Genomic DNA, 17933 nt, shown 5'->3' with positions numbered 1-17933 from the left:
AAAATGTTTAATGTATGTTTTAGGCAATGTATGCAACCATAATTTGGATTTTTAAAGAAATTACTATAGGAACGTCTATCACTTATGGCTACACGCCAGTTTCTTACAGTACAACTCTTTGCTAGGCAGAAAGTTACAATTTGTTTATTCATTCTTCAAGATGAAGTACTGTTCCCAAGGCCTGACCCATGAAATAAATCTATATTAGACTGCAGTGATATTTTGATTAAATTCCATGTGTGTAAAAAAAGTGCTACAAATTGTCCACATTTAATCTTGGCACCAAATTCAGATAGCAAAAAATATGACTGCAGCAGTACTTTAAAGAAAACCTACTTTGGAAGTAGAGAGTTAAAATATTAATTAAACCAAAGTTTCTATATTTGAATGTAGTGCAGCATATGAGAGCAACTTAAACGTATTTATGTCATGAATAAGGTATCTTAATAATTCACAGACTTATTTTAACATACAACTACATGACAGCCAACATGTCTGAAATCTGCTAGAAAAATACTGTACAATAATCCAAAGGCCTGGTGAAGATACATTTTGCAATGGCAAGTAGACAGACACCTGTTAACAAAGGTTTGTCCTATTATCTGATTGCTAATTTCCAAAGGCCTGTTCAGAGGAATAAACATGGTTTCCCTAGAAGGCTAAAGAGGCTTCTTTGAACTTACTTTGAACTTACTGAACTTACTGGCTTCTTTGAACTTACTGGGCCTTGATTGACCTCCCCATATGTCCCCAATTCCCCACTACCTTCATTAAAAATGGCAACCTATGTTCAGCTTGTAGTCCTTTAGAACTGTAGGACAGTACCAATAAAAGGATCTATTCAAATTCTAGATAGAATACACACACAAAAAAAACAGATGGTAAACAGATGGTAAAGAACAGCAGATTTAGTCGTTCCACGTAAGTTGGATTTTAGAACCTAAAGTCCTAAGGGGTTATTTTTAAGATTTTATTTATTTGAGGGACAGAGATAGTGACAGAGAAGGCGAGAGAAAACATGAGCGGGGAGGAGGGGGAGAAGCAGACCCCCAGCTGAGCAAGGAGCCTGACACCGTGCTCAATCCCAGGACCCTGAAATCATGATCTGAGCAGAAGGCAGATGCTTAGCCGGCTGAGCCACCCAGGTGCCCCCTAAGGGGTTATTAAACCCATGTCCCTAAACTGTGAAAATCTATTCAAAATTGGGTCTCTCAAAATTAGAACCAACATATGTGAAAATGCAAAACCAACATGAGCCAGTGATATTGCCGACAGGAAAAAAAACCAGTGCAACCTGAGCCCAAATAAGTGTACAATGCCCAGGGGCACCTGAGTGGCTCAGTGGTTGAGCATCTGCCTTCAACTCAGGTAGTGATCCTGGGGTCCTGGGATCAGGTCCTGCATTGGGCTCCCCACAGGGAGCCTGCTTCTCCCTCCGCCTCTGTCTCTCATGAATAAATAAAATCTTTTTTTTTTTAATAAATAAAATCTTAAAAAAAAAAAAAAGTACAGTGCTCAAGCAAGGGTGGGAAAGGCGACTGCTCTCTGTACTGCTTCGACCACAGCAGGTTACTGTGGGGCATCCTAAGCCCAGGGAAACTCCAGTTAATAACAAAAAGTGGCACGTTGACTGACAAAAGAACAGAGAGGGAAAAAGTTTAGAAGCCTCATCTATGTCTTCTGAGGGCCAGGTGAAGAAATGAGGTATGTGTAACCTTGAAAGACACAAGATGACAACCACGTAAAAGATTTATTTTGGCTATGTGGAGCACAGGACAGAAAGGGGAAGATTTTGATTACCTTAATATCTTCTACAGTTAAAATTTTGGAATGAAAGTAACTGCTGCATACCAGAAACATTCAACCACAGCTGACTAGATGGTCCATCTGTTAAGGATTGTATTCCTGTGGAAACTTAAATTAACTGTTCATATTTGGTTGTTGCTCTTTAACGTTTCCAGAAATTGATGGGAATTTCATTTTTAAACCTTTCCTAAGACTTTTGCTTCTAAGCACTGGCTTCCTGATTTGCTATTTGTAATTAAAATTACTTCATTATTAAATTTCAATACCTGTTATTAAAAGCAACAAGTAAGGGGGTGCCTGGGTGGCTCAGTCAAACATCCAACTCTTGGTTTTGGCTCAGGTCATGATCTCAAGGTCAAGAGATCTACACTCAGCATGGAGTCTGCTTGTGATTCTCTCCCCCTCTGCCCCTTACCCCCTGTCTCTAAAACAAATCTTTTAAAAAAGAAAAAAGGGCTAAGTAGGGGCATCTGGGTGGCTCAGTCGATTAAGCCTGTGACTCTTGATTTTGGCTCAGGTCATGACCTCAGGGTCCTGAGACAGAGCCCTAAGGTGGGATCCGCTAACTGGGAGCCTGCTTAAGAATCCTGCTTTCTGTCCCTCCCCTCTTTGTGAAATAAGTAAATAAAATCTTTAAACACATCAAGTAAAAAATATAGAAGGCCCTGCATACTGGCAAGAACAAATTATCAGAAGCCTATTACAAGAGATGTTATTGAGGTTTTCTCTTGGCAAAATGTATGAAATTTGTGGTATGCCTTAATTATCTCATTTGCAGAATTACAAAAGGACACTTATCACTTTATTAAGCCTTACTACGTACTCAAAGCCAACCTCATGACTGCCTGAAAGAAAATAGTTCCAAGTTCAAACTGTGTTTCAAATCTGTGGTTTCATATGAGATCCTCATGGATCCTACAGGTGACCTACTTCCTGGCCTGAAAAGGGAACCATGGTTTCTTTTTAAATATATTTTTCTATTGTAGATATGAAATATCACAAAATAAACTCCTGCTTTTCCCTAATGCAGTCAAAATAATGGCAGGCATAATCTCCATAAGATTTATTTATTTAGAGTGATGGCAAAGAGAAGCAAATATAAATTCTAAGCTAGAATCGTTTTTCTTGTTTCAGTGACTATTTCTCTAGCTTACTTTTCCACAGGGCACATATTATCTTCTAGCATATAATGTATTTTCTTATTCATCCAGTGTTGTCTCTTTCCACTCTAATATAATCTCCATGAAGACAGATTATCTTTTAATCATCATGTATCCCCAGTGCCTAGGATAGTGCCTGGCACTGAGTAAATTTTCAAGAATATTTTTTGAATGAGTGAAGAAATGTCCATAAGCTAAAATACTCAATATTTGCAAGCCACCTGGGTGGTTCAGTTGGTTGAGCCTCCAAGTCTTGATTTCAGCTCAGGTTATGATCTCAGCATTGTGGGATCAAGTTCCATTCCCTTGGCAGGGAATCTGGTTCAGGTTCTCTCTCTCTCTCTCCCCCTGACCACCCTCCCCCATCACGCACACAGTCTAAAATAAATAAACTTAAGAAAAATACTTGTATTTTCAGGCTGGAAATACACAATCCCTTGACTTTCAACTCTGTATGAAGGCACAGACTCTCAAATGCCACACTATATTAATGTTTCAAACTACTAAATCTAATTCAAGTATAAATGGAAAAAAGGTAAAGCAAACATTTTACTTACTTTAAAAGTTTATAATACACAAACCGAAACAGTTCTTGGATAAGGACTGAGACTAACACTCCCAAGATCAGCAGATATTTCTGTATTGGTCCATCTTTGTTGGCAGTAATGGTTCTTGCCACGAACCAAAAAAGGGAGGAAAACAGCAGAGACACCAACCAGAAAAAAGCTCTGAAAATTAGAGGGGGGTAAAAAGCATAATGAATAGGATTAATAATGATTTAAAAGTGAAAAAAAAAAAACAAAACAAACAAACCTTACTTGAGAAGGAAGAGATTTCCTGACTCTTTAATAAAGCGGAGGGGGGAGTCCTCATAAGTGATCCCTTGGATTAATTGTTCTTAATGGTTCATTTTCCCTGGTGAGATGAACATGCAGTCCAAAAGCAATGTGAGGTTTTTCCTATCATTTTTTTTTTTTTTTTCCAGCGGCCCTGCTGCTTCTAAGTACACCTGCAGACTATCTGCCAAGGACTGTCTGGCTGGAAACTTGGTTATTTGCTGCTACTCTCCCTATTTAATGCTTTAATCCATATATAAATATCTCTTCCCCCCAAAAAACATCCACATCTCTATGAACACAGTGATTAGCATAAAATTCAGAGGTTGAAAACCTGTTGAAATCTAAGCGAGCTTTCCAGGCCTGGCTTGTACAACATACCTGTGGATTTTAATGATTGTAACGACACGCTTTGCAAACCTTTTGCCCAAATCTCCATTTGTTTTCAAATGACACCTGTGATGCAGCACTTTCAGTACTGAAGCAGCTCAGAAAAGGTGGTTATCACCGGCCTACCACGGCTGTTCCTCCTCGTACTAAGCCTCAAGGGTGGATGGAGGGGGCCGTGGGAAGCCCCGGAAACGCTGCCAGACGCGTGAAAACCGGGATTATGACCACAGTCGCCGCCAGAGTTCACTATTTACCAAGCTCCTGCAGAGATGCACTGACAGGTGCTTCCGTTTTCACGGGTTTCCACCCTCTGGGTGTACACCTGGATCACCTGGGGAGCTTTAAAAGAAAAAAATCCGTAGCCCGAAGCCCGCGCCCTGGCCGTGGCGAGGCGGCTGATCTCGGCAGGGCTGGGCCGGGGCGTCGTTACGGCCCCGAGGCCCCGGTGCTAAGGTGCTCGCAACCCCTTCGGGGTCGATTACAGACGCCCGTGACAGTCCGACGGAAGCTAGGGACCCCCTCCGTAAAATAAAACACGAATATTTAAGTTCACCCACAATTTTTGATACGATTTTAATGGCTTCGGCGCAGTCAGGCGCCCCGCAGCCCGCCCCGTGGGGTCCCGCCGACCTCGGAGGACCCGGGGCGCCGGGGCGGGCTCGCGGCTCTCCCCGCCGACCCTCCTCCCGGCCACAGCCGACAGGGTCGAGCCGCTGGGGGGGGGGGGGGGGGCCCGGGTCCGGGGTGTCCCGGAGCAACCGCCTCACCCGATGATGAGGAAGATGACGCGCAACGGCTCGGTGGCGATGGTGAAGATGTAAAGCGCCAGCGCGGGCCCGAAGGCAATGAAGGCGCAGCCGAAGAACACAGCCGCCGTCATGGCGACCGCGGGAGCCGGCCCGGGGGCCTGGCCAGGACGCGAGCTGCGTCGAGCGCCCACGGAGCCGAGCGGGGCGCGGGGCCGCCGGCGGGGAGCGGCGGAGGGGCGGGAGCAGGGGGCTGGGGAGGGCTGGGGGGGCGAGGCGGGGCGCCGCGGAGACTGGGGGGACCGGGCGGAGCGCGGCGGACGGAGCGGGAGGCGGTGGGGGCGCTGCGGGGCGGGGCGGGGCGCGGCGCGGCGGAGAGGGCGGGAGGGGGAGGAGGGGCGGAGGGAGGAGGAGGGGCTGGAGGAGGGGAGGGGCGGGGCGGAGCGCAGCGGGGAAGGCGGGGCTTTGAAGCGGGACGGGCCGCGGGGAGGGGGCTGGAGCGGAAGGGGCGGAGCCTGCGGGGTGTGGAAGAGGAGTGGAGGGGCGCGGCGGAGGGGGCTGGGGGCGGGGCGGGGCGGGGCGGGGCGGGGCGAGGCACGGCCGGGGGGACTGGAGGGGCCAGAGGGAGGCTGGATGCTGGAGGCGGGGCTGAGCGGGCTGGGCGGGGCGGCGGAGGCTGGAGGCAGGAGGCAGGGGCGGGGGCGGGCGCCGCGGGGCCGAGGATGCTGGAGGCTGGAGGCGGGGCGGAGACGGGGCGCGGCGGAGGGCGGGAGGCGGGAGGCGGGAGGCGGGGCGGGGCCTCATCGCCAGGCTCTGCGCCCCACTTGGCGCGTGGGGCCGCCCAGAGGCCGAGGCCGCGTTGGGTGGCGGCTCTGCGGGAGCCCGGACCCTCTGCAACTAGCATCACCCCTCGCTGGTGCGCTTTGGTCAGGCCGTCGGTGCCTGCAGGGAGAGGACCTGGGAGAGGCGAGGTTCCTCAGCCCTCTTTGGAATCAGAACAGGTAAAAGAGTCCAGATCAACTAAAGAAAAACAGCTCTGGACAGAAGGATTACACATCTAAATTTTGTATTTTTAATTTTTTCTTCTGAATAAACTTGTCTTTTTTTAGAGCACATTTTGCCATTTGCACAGTTGCAGGAACTTCGTGCTTTGTCATATACAGCACCCATATAGCGGTAACCCAGGCGACAACTCACAATAGTGCAAGTATGAAAGAGTAAAGGAGGAGGTTGTCCTTCTCTGGGTTGTTTTGTGTGTCCTCCCCACATCCCCAAGTCTTCAGAAAAGGGGTTTTGTTTTGTTTTGTTTTGTTTTGTTTAGGGAGGGGTAAGGGGTAGAGGAAGAGAGTGAATCTTAAGCAGGCTCCTGGGCCTGGTGTGAACCCCACAACTCAGATCCTGAGCTGAAATCAAGAGTCAAACCCCCTTAACTGAACCACCCAGGCGCCTCCCGAAAAGTTAGTTTTGGAGGCATTCTCTGATCACCCATCCTATAGTAACGATAAAATCTCCCTTTTGTTTTCACTTGTTCATCTATGTCGCCAGTTAAAATCTAAGCTTTTGGAAGGCAGGACTTTTTGTTTTGTTTCTCTGTTTCCACAGCACCTGAAAGCTGCTCACTAAATATCTGTTCAGCTAAAAAAATTAATTAACAAAATGGAACTTACAAATATTTGCTATTCTATATTAATTTAACAATCTCTGAGAGGTTTAAAAATTAAAATCAAAAAAAAAATTAAAATCAAGAGATCCCTGGGTGGCTCAGCGGTTTAGCGCCTGCCTTTGGCCCAGGGCGTGATCCTGGGGTCCCTGGGATCGAGTCCCGCATCGGGCTCCCTGCATGGAGCCTGCTTCTCCCTCTGCCTGTGTCTCTGCCTCTCTGTCACTCTCTGTGTCTCATGAATAAATAAATAAATTTTAAAAAAAAATAAAATAAATTAAAATTAAAATCAGAAGGTTACCCTGATCATTCACATCTAAGACTTTTCTCCACCTTTAGCAGGAATGATGATAGTATCTCATGGGTTATTTTGAAGATTGTGCCTGCACAGTAAGTACTATTTAAGTGTTAGCCATTCCTATTCATTATTTAATGTCTATCATGAGTGAAACTGTTGGAAGTCAACACTGAAAAGACAAACACCAGGAGACAAAAGTTGGGACCTGACTGAAGAGGTTTTTCATCTCATCTCTGAAAATGGGTCTTCAAATAAAAGCATTTAATTCTTATGGTAAAATGTCATCTTCACCCATTGAAAACAGACATATATATTTTCTATTTACTTCACAAAATACTTCATTTTGAAACGTCTTATATAAGCATCTATTGAAACTTAGGTTGAGACAACAGTTCAAAATGATAGAGTGACTCACCCCTGCATAGATTCTTTTGGTTCTGTCCTGAATCAAAGTTATCAAATGCAATTCCATTGCTTCAGCTCCAAGCAGAAATGCCTTCACAGAAGCATAATGTACTCAGGTCCTTAGCATAAACTAAGATTTTATACAACAATGGCCATCTACATTTCTTCCTCCATATTTTATAAAACTTTAATTACCACTGTTCAATATCTTTCACAGATCCATGCTTTACTATTTGAGTTCAGGGCTAGAAAACATTTTTGTTTCTCCTGACAAATGCATATATTTAGCTCTGAGTGCCAAATCATCGTATTCAGGCTTTATCTTGACTCCCAAGAAGCTCAGGGATAAATTTAATAGTCAATTGTAGCAACTATTCTTCTAGGTTTTTGTTATTATAATTACTGCCATGACTTCAGAAAATGACTTATTCTTTGATCCCTATTTATTTAAGTTTTTTTTTTTTTAATTTATTCATGAGAGAGGCAGAGACACAGGCAGAGGGAGAAGCAGGCTCCATGCAGGGAGCCCGATGTGGGACTCAATCCCGGGTCTCCAGGATCACGCCCTGAGCCAAAGGCCGATGCTTAACTGTTGAGCCACACAGGTGTCCCTTTGATCCCTATTTTAATGATTTGATTACCCTAATTGTAACTAGATCTATCTGTCTTGGTTAGAGTTGCCTCAAATATTTTGGAAGTAGGCAACTCAACATGCAAAACTAGAAGTTGGGAGAATTTGTATTCATAGTATCTTGACCATGTTTCAGTTCACTCTTAGTCCTCAAATCTAGTTAAAAAATGGAAAGGTACTATAAAATGTAATGAGTTTGTCTCCCATGTCAGTAAAGACATCTTTAACCGATATCTTTTGGAATAGAAAAGAAGAAAGCAGCTAGATCAAATGGACAAATTCACCAATAAAATAATCATCAACATTCATGGTTATTTACCAAAAAACTAATTTCAAATTGCCTTACATTTATGCAATGCATTGCATACAATGCATTTCCTTACATTTATACAATGCAGTGTTTAAAAAGCACTTTTAGGGCAGCCCTGGTGGCGCAGTGGTTTAGCGCCACCTGCAGCCAAGGGCGTGATCCTGGAGACCCTGGATCGAGTCCCACGTCTGGCTCTCTGCGTGGAGACTGCTTCTCCCTCTGCCTGTGTCTCTGCCTCTCTCTCTGCATCTCTATGAATAAATAAATAAAATCTTTAAAATAATATAAAAAGCACTTTTACACGGACTTCAACAATTCTGTTTACAAGAGAGGGGTTTGAAGCTAAGTAGCAGTGCTGTTGACTCCAAGTTTTTATGTACTTACTATTAGCTTCTCTCCAAGACTTGAAAACATAAGGTACTAAGTGATGAAGTTAAATCCCTAAGAGGTAGGGCACTTGGGTGGCTCAGTCGGTTAAGCATTGACTCGATTTTGGCTCAGGTCATGATCTCAGGGTCTTGAGATCAAGCCCCACATCGGGCTCCATGCTAAGCTTAAGATTCTCCCTCTCCCTCTGTCCCTCCCCCTGCTCATGTGTGCACGCTCTCTCTCTCTCTCTCTCAAATAAATAAATAAATAATCCCCAAGAGGTGAGGGGCAGAGGAGGCTGGCATATGCAATAGATCTGGATATAGACCTCTGAGAATTCCTCAGAATTGGGTGCATGTGGGGAGCTGGGAGGAGGGGGGTCAGGAGGCGGGGTGAGTAGACAAAAGCAATATCATATTTTAGCAATTGATCAAATAAGGCTTTGACAGACCCACAAGTAATTCACAAGACACTAATGAATTCACTTGAGCTTTGTTTTCTGGTAGTGCTGATAGGTTTTTTTTTTATTTTTTTTTTTAAAGATTTTATTTATTTATTCATGAGAGACACAGAGAGCGAGAGTGAGAGAGGCAGAGACACAGGCAGAGGGAGAAGCAGGCTCCAAGCAGGGAGCCTGATGTGGGACTCAATCCCGGGTCTCCAGGATCACATCCTGGGCTGAAGGTGGCGCTAAACCACTGAGCCACCCAGGGATCCCCCTAGGTTTATATTTACTCAACCATTTATTCACTCATTCAAAATGCATACTGAATGCTTACAAAATATCAGGCACAGTGCTAGGCACTGGGAATACACAAGAAACAGATGTGCTCCTGTCTCCGTGGAGCTTATGGTCTAGCGGGAAGCCAGACAGGCGGATACAGGATGCCATGAGAATATACAGCAAGGGGGAAGGGCATCCAGTCCAGATATGTGAGATTTTGTTAAGGAGAATACTCATTCATTCAGGTCTCTGCTTAGGAGTTGGCAAAAATGGGACTCCTGGGTGGTTCAGCGGTTGAGCATCTGGGCCTGATCCCAGGGTCCAGGATTGAATCCCACATCGAATCCTACATCGAGTCCCACATCGGGCTCCCTGCGAGGACCCTGCTTCTCCCTTTGCCTCGGTCTCTGCCTTCTCTCTTGTCTCTCATAAATAAATAAAATCTTAAAAAAAAAAATAAAGGAGTTGGCAAAAATAAAATAGGGAAGAAATGGAGGAACAGTGGAAAGGCCTCAAAGTGAAAGCAAAGGATTTCTAAGGGACAGAAATTAACTTTATTTGCTATGGGGGCATCCTCATATATTCCTGCAACTAATATGGGAAAACCTAAATTTTGAGGGTAGGATGCATGAAGAAAAGGGAAAAAAAGGTTAACCATTTATCAATACGTAAGTAGCATTCTGGGTGATTTATCTTATTAAAAGGAAATCCTTCTGTATTTAATAAAGTTTAAAATAATGTAAGGTAAGGGCCAGAATAAAAAACAGATAATGGGGGCACCTGGGTGGCTCAGTGTGTTGAGCATCTGCCTTCCACTCAGGTCGTGATCCCAGGGTCCTGGTCCTGGGATCGTCCTCAACATGGGTATCCCCAGCATCAGGAGCCTGCTTCTCCCTCTCCCTCTGCCTGCTTCCATACCTCGCCACCCCCCTACCCGGGTCCGTCCTCTTTCTCAAATAAATAAAAAAATCTTAACAAAAACAAACAGATAATGAAGCTCCTCTTTTTACTGCTGTACTTACTGAGGCATGGATGAATTTAAAATTTTATTTAAATTAAGAAGTAAATGGAAAACAGCTCCGAAGTTATCTTTCTTCAACATGTTCTCTTTGATGATTCCTGAAGCTCACTGATTTTCTTCTGACCCTTAATAAACACCTACTATGTTCCAGGCTCCTTATTGGAGACCATGGATACAAAAGCTGAAGACCCGGTCCCCACACTTACAGGAGCTTAGAGTCTGGTGGGAAGCGAATAAGGAGACAGTTCAAATCTGGTGCAGTGACACTGTGGGCATACACAAGAGGGGACTCCTAACCTGGATGGGTTATGCCCTAAGTCTTCCCAGAGAAACCTTTCCTGAGTCTTGAAAGACAAGAAAGAGCCAGAAAGAGGTAGGATGTCAGTAAAAGGAGCAGCATAAGCAAAGGAATGACAAAGCATGGTGTGTTCGGGAAAACTGCAATTACTGGTGATTTCAAAATAGGTATGAATTAAGGTATGACAAGATCCAAGGCTGGAGAGAAAGATGTGGAGCTGGCAAAGCTCTTTGTTTGCCAGGCTAAAGAGGTTAGTTTCTACCCCAAGGTTATGAGGTACCACTGAAGGATTAAATTTGGCAGTGATAGATTCCTGTTGGCACTGTGAAAACTGGCTTGGCGGAAAATAAGATTAGAGACTGGGCAGCTGGTTAGGAGAGGCAATAGAGATCTAGGCAAAAGATGAGGCCGGAACACAGGGGCAGAAATAATGGACAAGTGGGTGGATTTGAAAGAGGTTAAGAGAAAAGAAAAAAGAAAAAAGAAAAGAAAGAGGTTTAGGTGGTTTGATCTTTAAGACTTGGAGGCTGGTAAACTGTGTGTGGATCTAGGCAGATGATCATGCTATCATGAGGGAGAAAAGAGGAGAGAGAACAACTTTCTCCTCCGGGTTTAAGGGTTGTTGGTGGGAAGTGCTGGGGAGGGGAAGGATGGAGAGTGGAGTTTGAGTTTAGACATGTTTGATGTACCTGTAGCAGATCCCAGGGGAGATGTCTAATAGGTAGATCAACTTGGAAGTCTGCCTGTCTGCAGAGGCTGGGGCTAGAGATACAAACTTGAAAGCCCTATTAGTTTCCTATTGTTGCTGTAACAAATAATCACAAATTTGGTGGCCTAAAGCAACACAAATTTAAGTTCTTAGAGTTCTGGAGGGCAGAATTATGAAATGAGTTTTACAGTCTAAAGCGAAGGTGTCAAAGTCAGGCTGGTTCCTTCTGGAGACTTTAGGAAAGAATTTCTTACCTTCCTTTCTCCAGATCCCAGAGGCTATCCACATTCCTTGGCTCACCCGCCTACATGATCACACCTTTTCTCCCTCTTTGTCACCACATAGTTTCCTTCTGATTCCAATATGTCCTGTTTCTCTCCCATAAACCCTTGGGATTACATGTCCTCTGCTGGGATAATCCAGGACAATCCCCCATTTCAAGGGCCTTTAGACCAAATCTGTAAAGTCCCTTTTGCTATGCAGAGTAATATTCATGGCTTCCAGGGATTAGGGCCTGGAACATCCTTGGGGCCACTATTCAGCTGATCACAGAAGTTAAGAGCATTTCAGAGCCATTAAAAAGGATGAAATTATTTTTGGAAAAGTGGAGAATCAGGAGAATACTGTCACAGAAGCTAAGAGAACATTTCTGGGAGGAAGAGATACCTGGTCAAATGCCGCCAAGAGGTTAACCAAGAGATAAGAACTGAAAATTGCCACTTTAGCCACTAGGCCACGGTAAGGCCAATGTCAGTGAAGTGGCCCAGGTGGAAATTAAACTGGAATAGGCTGAAGAATAAATGAAAAATGAAAAAGTGAAGATGGTAACTGTAGGCAACTGTTTGTGGAGAAGCTTAGCTACAACAACAACAATAGGAAAAAGGGCAATGGGTGAGAGAAACACAAGGCCAACAGCTGGAGGGTTACTGCTCCTTAGATGCTGAGGGAACAGGAGTAACACATAACACATGGTAAGAGTGTGAAGGTGGAAGAGAAAACTGCGAGTCCTCTGACGGGCAGAGGTGGGAGGATGAGTCCAGAGAAGAGGGAGTGGTGAGAAAGGCACAGAAGAGAAGGGATGCTTCTGCTCCAAAAGGAAGGAGTGAGGATGAATGAGGCATTGGGCGCCAACCCATGGTAGGCAGTAGGTGAGGGAGGAAGAGGTGGCTAAGGACCTTTGTTTTGACTGATGCTTTTCTCTGAGAGGCAGGAGGTGAAAGACCTGTCTACCAAGAGTAAAGGGAGAGAAGTGGGAAGCTTAAGAACAGTGAAGGTTCAAAATGGCAGTGGGGATGAATGCTGAAGGCTAGGATTGGGAACGTGCATAGTGTTAGATCAGTGACAGGGCTGGGACCTCAGTCTGTGGCATTTGAAAGTCAAAACCAAGCAACAGAAACTAAACTTGCAAGGACTAAGAAGGGAAGGATGATCACTTTAAGGATGCAGCTCTGTAACAGAATCACCTCTGTATATTTGCAGGAGATCTGGCCATTTTTCTGAGTCTTCACACAACTCAGGTAAGTTTGCTAAAATATCTCAAGCCTACCAGGGTTTGAATCACACACTTAGAGCAAATTTGAAGAAACATTTTTAAAATGTGTAATCCATTTCAGAGTCATGAGTATTTTCATTACGTAGTTTTTATTTTAGACGAACATTATTGTAAAAAAAAGTTCACCTGGAATAAAATCCATTAAAAAAAAACAAAACAAAACCACAGCATCAGTATCAGTATACAGTTAATGAATTGGCTTAAACAAGATTAACCACATGACAGGTTCACTTTATCTGCAGGAGCTTTTCACATTAAGCTGTTGAAGCAAAAATAAAATATGCTGAAACGTACACAGAAGGATAATTCTATGGAAAAACTAGGTATTTCCCATTAGGGGCATGATTTTAGTCAAATAGTTTATGGCATGTTGCACTAAAGAAACTGCAGTGTCAGCTGCAAACAAACAAAATAAAACCCATCTGTAAGGCCATAGGAATGAATTATAATAAATTCACATTTTTAAAAAGGTAAGAAAATGAAACAAGAAGTTCTATTAGTTCTTGGCAATAATAAATGTAACTGCATATGGCACAAGCATTTCAAAAAATGAAGTAAAATTTGAAAACACCCCTAAACTAATGGGGATGTTTAAACTAGTTTAAACTAATTTGCTAATTTTCACTTCTGTAAAGTTCAGTCATTTAGAATTTTTTCATCCTAAACAGGACTCCCATTAATTTTATTAATCTAAAAAAAAGACTGATTTTCTGTAAAATTGTGCCGGGATTTAAAATTTTATTAGCATATCCTATCCCTCTAGGTCCCTCTAGGACAAGGAACTTCATTTTTAGACATTCCATTTCCCTCCCTTCTTTGGATATAACAAGAAGGGAAAAAGGAATGTCCTTTCTGTTAAAAGAAAAATTCTAAAAACCCTGACAGCAAAAATGAGTGCTTAAAATCTGAGATAAGTAAACCAACATAATGAAATGCTGTTTTAAAATTTGAAGCTTAGAAGCTCATCTTTAAAGATTAAGTACTAAATTTATAAAGAAATCTAAGTCATGAATTAGAAAAAAAAAAAGGTCTGCTTAAATGCATCACTTACTGTTCACAGGAAAAAGTTTATAAGTCTTAATACAGATTCTCAGCATTCAGAATCTGTAAAATGGAGTTATAATCTCTTACTTAGAAATTTCTGCAAATGTTCATCTATATTGCACAACTAAATTTCTTAATGGAGACAGGGAGATCATACCTTTTTTTGCACTAGTGGATATGACATGTATGTTCTATTCTAGAGTAAACTATCTCCTACCTTTTCCAATGATGTCTTTAGTCCAAAACAAAACATGTAATCTAAACGGTGTTGGATGCTTAAAGGCTGGCTCACCGGTTTTCTACCAGGTATTAGAATACTAGTTAGCTAAATGAGGTATAATTAAAAAATAGTCCTTCAAAGTAAAGAGTATAGTCTTCTGAACATTTATAACAAAGACTGCACAAAATGTTCATGTAAATAGTAAGAAACCCTGTGGCATCTCCTAACCAATGCACAGGTGGATTATTTTCTCTTAATCTGTATGAAATAAAACATAGCTAAAATAAATTCCCAGTGAAACGTTTTACAGTCAACTGGTTTACATGCTACTGAGTTACAGCACATTTTCAGTGTCTGATATCCTCAGACTCTATTTGAAAAGGTCTAGTCCAATCATTGTCAAAAATTAGCACACTGATAATAAAGTGCAGCCACCGAACCACTAATACTGCTGCAAAAGTCTTCATGTACCTTATCCATTAGACCACAAACATGTTCACACAAAACTAGATTTCTTCAGTTTCAGCAGGGAACAGACAGTTATCTGTCACTAAATTCATCTACCAATAGAAAAAATAATGCACTCTATGTACATTATTAAGCAAAGTGGAATATTTATTGGGTCATTTTACCATGCAGAAAGTGAATTTCCTATGGTCTTAGCTCAAATTATATACAATTTAGCAAAGCTAAATGTAAGAAAATAGCAAGGACGATTTATTTCTATATAACAGAGCGTATCCCCCCAAGTTGCTGCTACTTCAAAGAGCACTTTTAGACTCTTCTAACTTTTACAGGCTCTTTCAAAGGGAATTTCATGGAGACTAATTATTAACCCACGTAAGACAAAAGAAGAGAGAAGGAATGAAACAAAAGCAAAGCACTGTGTTTAACAAAAAAGAAAGAAAGAAAGAAAAAAAGCTAACCACAGAATATGTCAGTTTTGGTTTGCAGACAACCCCTGAGATATAAACCAAAGTGTTAAGACACCAAATAGTCAGAGGTAAATTACTAGGAGGATTACATTCATTCATGGTGTCCTAGCACTTGCCTTTTACAAAGTACTTCGTTACCGTTCAGAAAGCTCAACTGCTTGGATCTTTTTCAGAAAATTAGTAAATACAAGATGTTTCTAAGATTACTTTTCCTTTCCAAAAATGCATCTAATTTTAAAATGGTAGATGTACAATCAACTTCCAACCAAGCAACTACTGATTATACTGGGATACCAACAGGTGCCTTTAAGCCTATAGGTAAATACAAAAAACAAAACAAAAGAATCAAGAAGGCTGAAATTTGTCAACATTAAGTTTAGTGTATCCATCAAAACTAGCTCTGGTCTATCTGCCGCCGCTAAGCTGTACAGAAGTTTTCAAACAAGTAGTAAAGGTTTGACTGGTCCAAGCATTCTAACACTACGTCTTAATCTGAAGCACGATGCTCTGTGGTAACAAACAATCCATTTCCATTTTCATCTCCCCTCTAAACTATCAAGCATGATGGTATGATGGTAACCTTCATGAAACACAAAAGGCCTAAGAGGAAGAGTAATTATTGACAGGATTCATTTCCCTAATCACCTATTCATCACTCCCTTCTGTATTATGACGCTGAAAGGCTAGAATAACAGCAACGACAAGATGATCTGAATTTGGCACATAAGTTAATGCTAAATACCATTTTTTTCCTTATGTGAAGGTTTCATCTACAAAAGGTATACCAGTACCAGTGTCTGGCGAGAAAGGCAGCTAAGCTTTTGGTTGGCTTTGGCCCAAATGACTGGACCGAGTTCTATAACAATGAACCTGAACAGATGGAACTGGGTTCTACGCATTCAAAAACAGCTGTTTTAAAATGGAAACCTTGCTCATATTTTCTCTAACGAAAAGGCAAGACTTTTCCTAGAGGCTGCACTAGGTCTAATTACCTTTGTTTAAAAAAAAAAAAAAGCCCAAATAAAAACAATAAAAAATAATTCTGTTCACCATTACTAAGAGTTATCTCTATTAAATTTATATCAACAAGTTAGTCTCTCTCTCCCTATAGGTTAAATTTTCTACAAAAAAAGTCTAAATCTAATACTTAACTTTTGCAGACAGGGATCACAGTAGGAACTGGGTATTACAAATGAAACCGGCAAGCTAAAGAGTGAACTTAAGAAAAAATATATTGCATATATTACGATGCCCATATAACAGAACCACAATAAGATGCTAAAATAAAACCTAAATAGTACATCTCTCTGCCTATGTAAAATATCAGCTCAAGAAGTTCACAATTAGAAATGGACAACAATGTTCAAATACATTGTTTTTGATAACTGAGTGGTTACAATTGGTCAAACAGGAAAAAATAGTAAATACCCCAGGAAAAGTGAGATTAAGGTAATTTCCAAATGTAGCTTCTATTGATTAGACAGAGGTAGCCAATGAAAAAGTGACTTAGTCAGCTACCCAAACTCTCTGGCAAAAAGGTCAGGAATGAAGCAAAACTCTAAACTACCTGAAGAAATAAAGGAATTGTGGCCTCTGATGAATAGATGGACATTTTTAAGATCAATTTGATCAGAATTCAATGATTCTTATTTAAGGAAATCACAAATTAGAGCCCTTAAAAAAATTCTGTCAATGCAATAACATTTGGCCACATGAACCACACCAAACATCTTTTAATTTTAGTAAATTAACCTCTGCTTTAAATGTTTTGCTTTTTTCAAACATCCCCAAGTGCACAAATTTGTCTGGAACTTCAGGAGGCAAAAGTGTGCAAATCCGAGTCTGAGACTGTGCTGTAGCAGGGACAGACTAACACTGATGTGCAAAGTGAAAAAGAAAAGATAGCAGCTTTCTGGGACAAACCAAAGAAGAAACAAGTTAAGTCCTGCGCATGTCTCCACTTCATTGCTTCCATGTTTGAAAAAAGGAGCCTGTTATCTTGATAGACCTTCTAGAAGGCTGGAAACCATGTGGCATTCTGTGTCGGGAAGTCTAGGTTCAGTGGTGCTCTCAGCAGCAGCCGGGTGGTGTGATTCTGAGGCTGGCTGACCTGTGCTTTCAGAGAAGCAGGAAAGGGTCCTTTAGGTGTGCTGCAGTCTCTCAGAAAGAGTTCATCAAAGTAGTGAACAACGGAAGAAACTGGTCTTCTTTGATCGGTTCTCTGTTATTTTCACTGGTCCACCTGAACCTGATGAATTGCTGTCATTCTAAAAAAGGGAACATAAAATTACCAAGGAAATAAAAGTTTCGTGGTTTGATCTCAATTATTTAAAACATACAAGCATCAAACCACACCACAAATGTGTATTCCATAGAGTATTTTATTAGAAAGGGAACTCATCAGGCTTTGATGTTGTCAGTATCTTTGGAAGTGGATTAAGATGAGAAAAATATTTTTAGGATAGCATCTTTTATATTAATAATATATTAGATGCGAAGCTCCTATTTCCAGTTCAGAGAAATTACAGCCAATGGAGTGTTAAGTTTCAAGGCTAATGTTAAGATACAGGTATAGGCAAAACTCTTGCCAGAGGTAAAAAGAGTTGCTAATGTAAGGTATACAATTATATTCAGGATTCTGATGAAAACAAACTTTCAAGGTGGTCCTAATGATTTGTCACTGACATCATTTCTAATTTAAGTGAACTTTAGCAACTTTAAGATCATATTCATATATAGATACAAATATCTGTCACATGAAAACCAAGCTAGATCATTTCATGTCATTATTAATCTAATTATTCTGCTCAAAATTCTAT

General features: G+C 41.8%; 2 protein-coding genes and 1 long non-coding RNA gene across 3 annotated transcripts in view; 1 reads left to right on the top strand and 2 right to left on the bottom strand.

Annotated features, from left to right (window-relative positions):
- The window catches only part of LOC119866912, a 33339-nt gene extending 28595 nt beyond the window's left edge, over nt 1-4744 (top strand). The window contains exon 2 of the long non-coding RNA XR_005381757.1: nt 3952-4744. This is a non-coding gene — a long non-coding RNA (uncharacterized LOC119866912). The remainder of the gene's footprint in view (nt 1-3951) is intronic.
- Nucleotides 1-5156, bottom strand: part of APH1B (aph-1 homolog B, gamma-secretase subunit) — a 29903-nt gene extending 24747 nt beyond the window's left edge. The window contains exons 1-2 of the mRNA XM_038580632.1: nt 4960-5156; nt 3524-3694 (exon numbers count right to left, since the gene is read on the bottom strand). Of these exons, the coding sequence (XP_038436560.1) occupies nt 3524-3694; nt 4960-5072 (284 nt within the window). The 5' untranslated portion in view covers nt 5073-5156. The remainder of the gene's footprint in view (nt 1-3523; nt 3695-4959) is intronic.
- A 7836-nt stretch (nt 5157-12992) lies between these two features.
- Nucleotides 12993-17933, bottom strand: part of RAB8B (RAB8B, member RAS oncogene family) — a 61699-nt gene continuing 56758 nt past the window's right edge. The window contains exon 8 of the mRNA XM_038580633.1: nt 12993-17381. Within this exon, the coding sequence (XP_038436561.1) occupies nt 17289-17381 (93 nt within the window). The 3' untranslated portion in view covers nt 12993-17288. The remainder of the gene's footprint in view (nt 17382-17933) is intronic.

Source organism: Canis lupus, chromosome 30, assembly GCF_011100685.1.
Source record: "Canis lupus familiaris isolate Mischka breed German Shepherd chromosome 30, alternate assembly UU_Cfam_GSD_1.0, whole genome shotgun sequence".
In the NCBI taxonomy this organism is placed as follows: Eukaryota; Metazoa; Chordata; class Mammalia; order Carnivora; family Canidae; genus Canis; species Canis lupus.
The sequence above is the reverse complement of the archived record's forward strand: the minus strand, read 5'-3'. Positions and strand labels throughout refer to the sequence as shown.